Source organism: Apteryx rowi, unplaced genomic scaffold, assembly GCF_003343035.1.
Source record: "Apteryx rowi isolate R43461 unplaced genomic scaffold, aptRow1 scaffold_119, whole genome shotgun sequence".
Lineage (NCBI taxonomy): Eukaryota > Metazoa > Chordata > Aves > Apterygiformes > Apterygidae > Apteryx > Apteryx rowi.
This window is the reverse complement of record NW_020447408.1, coordinates 1160394-1165388: the sequence shown is the minus strand read 5'-3', so window position 1 is coordinate 1165388 and position 4995 is coordinate 1160394. Positions and strand designations below refer to the sequence as shown.

The 4995-nt window shown below is 63.2% G+C and overlaps 1 protein-coding gene across 1 annotated transcript in view; it reads left to right on the top strand.

The window, feature by feature from the left end:
• Positions 1-4598: 4598 nt before the first annotated feature.
• The window catches only part of CACNG3 (calcium voltage-gated channel auxiliary subunit gamma 3), a 6429-nt gene continuing 6032 nt past the window's right edge, over positions 4599-4995 (top strand). The window contains exon 1 of the mRNA XM_026084662.1: positions 4599-4688. Within this exon, the coding sequence (XP_025940447.1) occupies positions 4599-4688 (90 nt within the window). The remainder of the gene's footprint in view (positions 4689-4995) is intronic.

Sequence of the window (4995 nt, the reverse complement as noted above, 5' to 3'; positions counted from 1 at the left end):
CTTAGAGGTGCCGGCACGCTTGCATCGCAGGCGCCTGCGAGCCCGGCTCACCGCGCACCGCTGCTGCRGAGGGGCCCGCGGTGCGGGAGTGCAGCCCGGCCGCCCCCGCGCCAGGTCATTCCCCTTCCCTGGCAAACTCCTCCTGTGCGGAAGGGTCGAGGGGGGGGAGGAAACCCGGGCGAGAGCGGGGGGACACCTCATGAAAGGCAGCTCCGGGGCATTAGCTGATTACTTTTGTGATGAGAAAAACAGGGCTAAACCCTTGAAAAAGAGTGCTAGAAATTACCCATCATTTTCAAACTTTTTTTTTTTCTTCTCTATTATTCAGAATTGTTTTGCTTTTCTAAACTACCTTGTGTAGGTTGTAATAATCCCACAGATTCCAGAATGGGAGATGATGATTCACTGTCAAAATGTAGATTTTCTTTTTTTTTTTTTCTTTTAGAAATGCTGAGGGAGTAAAGTTGCTGTGACACATCCTGAGTGCTGGCACCTCGCGGGCTAAAGCTGGCGGCGCTCCTGGTCTGCCCGTCGGCGCGAGCGCCCGGGTCTGGCCCCAGGGAGCCCCGTCGCCCCCCGGCCGGGTGCTGAGCCCCCGGGGGGGTGGGGGGGTTGAACCCTTGCAGCCGGTGCGGGACGAGGAGCCCGGGGTGATGCTCATCCCCCCCGGGGCGATGCCGGTGCCCCCGGGGCGACACGTGCGCCGTGCCCTCCCCGCGAGCTGCTCGTGCCCGGGCTGCGCACGTTGCACTTGCGCCTCCGTCAGACCCTCTCCGGGTGGCTGAATTTTGCAGCCGGGGCAGCGAGTGCCCGAGGCCGGTTTGACGGCAGCCCAGGCGAGGGGCGGCCGCGGGATGCAGCCTGCCCGCGCGGGCTCGCTGCGGGGTGCTTCCGCCGGTGCAGCTGGGGTGCTGCTCCCGGAACCCTGCTGGGCTGGAAGGCTGCGGCACAGGGATGCGCACGGGGTGTGTGTGGGGGGGCGCTGAGTCCTGGCACTTTCATTACAGGCGCTGAAACCCGCTCCCTCTGCTGGGGCTCTGCCTGCCTGGCCCAGCGTGCGGTTGTGCGGCCGCGCGGCGATGCCGAGCCCCCCCGTGCCACGCTCGGGGACCCGGGGACACCGCGGCGTGCCGCTTTCCCACAGCCGTTTCCCGGCCGTCGTGCGGACCGCGCCGCCGGCTGCTCCGGCCGTCGAGCGCTGCGGTTGCGGGGCCGGCGGCGGCTCCTTGCTGCTGTGGCACTCGTTCGATTCGGCTTGGGGTTTTTCCACTGTTATCTTACAACAGGGAAAAAAAAAAAACAACAAAAAAAAACCAACCAACCAACCAACCCACTTCAGCAGATGCCTGCGTGTGGGTGACTCCGCTTYGACACAACGCCACCGCCGCGGCGAGGGCGAGCGCCGAGCCGAGCCGCAGCCAGATTCCGCTCCGCTGCCCCAGCGCGGCTGGTGCCGGACCGGCGAGGCGCGCAGGGCTGCGGGACGGGGAACGTCGGGGTGGAGACGGGATTTAGCGCCGGCAGCCAGGGAGCGGCTGGCTCCGGAGGGGAGCGGGGAGCCGGGRGCTTCCGGTGCCGCCGCACGTGGCTCGGCTGCATTGGGCCGCTCTCCATGCAAGCTGCGCGAGCGGATGCACATGCGAAGGGGCGGCAGCTCCCGATCGGGGCGCTCCAAGGGAGCCGCCGTGGGGCGAGGAGGGGGGTCCGGCCCCATGGCTCCACGGAGCCCCCTCGCCCTGAGTGGCGCTTTGGGGCATTCGCAGGCGTCCCGCGGCCTCTCCGGGCGCTTGCCCGAGCCGCTGCCCGCGTTGTTCGTGCGGGCGCTGTGGGTCGGGGCTCCGCGATGCCGGGGCGCCAGGATGCCGGGAGGAGGCAGGGAGCCGGTGGTGGCCTTGCTCCGGCCTCGCCGCAGGGCCGGCTTCTCCCAGGCGGAAGAGGCCGCTCGGAGCGCCTTGCTTYCTGGCTCCGGATAACCGGTAGCAGGGCGAGGGCTGGGGGCAGAGCTCTGCCGCGCTCGGGGGATCAGCCAAAGTGGGAAAATACCTGCCCTAAAGCTGCTGTCTTCAGGGCTGAAGTGAGGAGCCGGGGGGGGTCACGGCCACGGTGAAGCCCAGCGTGCAGCACCTGGGTCTGATAACACCCTGCAACCCCCCCCAGCTGTGCGGTCCCTGTGCAACCCCCCCAGCTGTGCGGTCCCTATGCAAACCCCCCCAGCTGTGCGGTCCCTATGCAAACCCCCCCCAGCTGTGCGGTCCCTATGCAAACCCCCCCCAGCTGTGTGGTCCCTATGCAAACCCCCCCAGCTGTGCAGTCCCTGTGCAACCCCCCCCAGCTGTGCGGTCCCTATGCAAACCCCCCCAGCTGTGCGGTCCCTATGCAAATTCCCCCCAGCTGTGTGGTCCCTGTGCAACCCCCCCAGCTGTGCAGTCCCAGTACAACCGCCTCCGCTGTACAGTCCCGGTGAAAACCCTCTGTCTGTGCAGTCCATGTGCAACCCACCCCCCCCGCCCCCGGTCCCAGTCCCTGTGCAAACCCCCTGCTTTGCAGTCTCGCTGCAGGGACCTTGTGCAAAGAGCTTGAGGATCCCTCGCGGATCTTGCAGCTTTGGGAGGGAAGGGAGCGAAGATGAATTTCTCTCCATCTCTGCAAGCATCTGGGAGGTGGGTGGAGGGTAAAAAAAGATGAGCCCTGAAGTTTTAATTCCTTGGAGATATTTAGACATCTCGCTCCTGTTCCCTCAAGGGAGCTCGGTGCCCGAGCGTCGCTGAGATCTGCCACGGCTCGTATCCCCGGCACTTTGCAGCTGAGCTTTAACCTTTACAATTCTCTAACTGGAATTAATTTGCAGAGAACTTAAAGCGTAAGGACCACACCACTTCCTTCGTGTGGATTTGGCATGACAAGGAATCTTTAGGATGGCAATCACTGCAAACCACAATTTGCAAAATAACTTACCCCAATTTAACAGGAAGCGCAGAGAACTGATGTTTGAAACTTGACTTTGCAGCAAGACTTTTTGTCTGTCTGAACTGAACTAACTAATATCAGGGATAACAGCAATTTCGTTGTCATTTAAGAACAGTGTTGGCTCATCTTCCCAAACCCAAGTCTTAGTCTGCACACCGTGAACAGTAACGAGCAGAACAGTCCCCGAAAACTGTAGCAATGGATGAAGAGTAATGAGATTTTAAAACCATAACTGGAGCTCTTTAGTCTTCCAGCTTTTGAGTTTTAGGATGAATATTATTAGCCTTGTTCCCACAGTCGCCAGCGTTAGAAACGTACCTCTCTCGCCCACACCACCAGCCCTGCCTGGAGGAAAGGGCTTGGAGGGAAAAAGCCCTGAGATAAAATCGCTCAACTGCCTTTGCAGCCTGTTAAATGCGGAGCAAGGGCTGACGCTGACCTGCAAACAAACTAAAGCAATGGCAGGGCAACCCTTCCGCAACAAAACCTTGTCCTGCGCGAAGGCAGCCCTTCTCCAGGAGAGGAGAGAGAGGGAATTGCAGGAGGCAGGTGTCACCCTGCGGCTCTGAGCGGCTCCAAGCTGGCGGGAAGGGAGGGAGCAGAGAACCACGGGGAGGACGGGCTGGGGAAAAGCCCAGCGGGAGGGGAGAAGCAACGGATTCAAAGTCAGGGGATGCAAAAGCTACTGTACGAGTTCATCACTTCCACATCAATCAGGGCGCTTCCCAAAGGCAGGGCCGGCTGCAGGGCGCGCGGCTGCGGCAGCGGGCAGGGAGGCCGTGCAGGCACTGCGCCGGCGTGGAGCCAGCTGCCGGCTGCGCTGTTTGCAGGGAGAAGCATCCTGCAGGAATCTGCCCCCCTGGAGAGGAGCTGCCCGCRGAGAGGGCCTGGCGGCGCGGGGCGGCCAGCCGCTTGCAGAAGGGGCCCGCGGGATTAGAGGGGTGCCGGTAACTCGAGAGCTTGAAATGCAGCTTGCTGGAGCTGGCRCGAAACTTTGGCGACTGCTTCTGTGCTGGCTTCCAAGGGCTTTGCATCGGGCTGAAAAGAGGCGTTGAGCCGGCAGCTTGGGAAAGGCAGCGCCTAACTTATTAGCGAGGCCAGAATTGCTCCTGCCGCCCCAGCACGCGCGGCCTCGGAGGGCAGCTGGCGCCGAGCTCGGCCGGGGAGGGCACGATTCACGGTGAGCTCTCCTGCCGCCCTCCTGGCTCCGTCAATCTCCCGCAGATGCTTAGTGCCAGCTTGTTTTGGTGCTCTGTTTGCCGAGTTATGGGTTCCCACTTTATTGGTTCCTCCTGGAGTTTCTTCCGGAGCCTTACTGGTTTGGACTGGGCGGGAGGCTTGCACGTGCTCCACGGGCTGCTAAAACCCTGCAGRAGCTCTGCAAGCCCCCGGCGTGCAGGAGGTGCGAGGGAGCAGAGGAGGGTGCAGACCTTCTCCTGTGCCAGCAGTGCCGGGAAAGCCGGGAGGCCCCGGGAGCTGCCGTCGCTGCGCTGCATTGGCTGATCGGGATTAGTGCTAACAGGRTGCGGCCGGAGCAGGGCAGCGCCTGCCTGGGCTTGCTGCCGCCGCCGCTGCTCTCGCGGGGGCAGCAATGGCCTGGGGAGCTGGTGATCCGGTGCTGACTCCGACTTATGTCCTTGCTAAGGAAACGCGGGGAGGGGAAGGAGCCTCCAGAGCTGAAGGACTCGGACAGAAACCGCTTCCTTTGTGCCCAAGCTATCGTAACGCTGCCTCTGTGCCAGACCCTGCCTTTCCCGTGGGAACCCAGCTTCCCGCAGCGGCTCCATAGGCACCGGCTGGGGCCGGGCTGCGGAGTTGCCCCGCGGTGCCGGGATGCCCTCCGGGGCAGGTGGCCGCCGGGGCTGCCCCGGGCGCRGGGGCCCCCGGTGCAGCGTGCCGCCGCCTCGCTGGGAGGCCGGGGATGCTGGTGCGTGGGGCGGCGGAGCCGTTGCCATGGCAGCTCTCAGCCCTTAATGACTAGAACCGAGTGGAAAAACCCGCAATAAATGTCAGCGCGGGGGGGGGGGG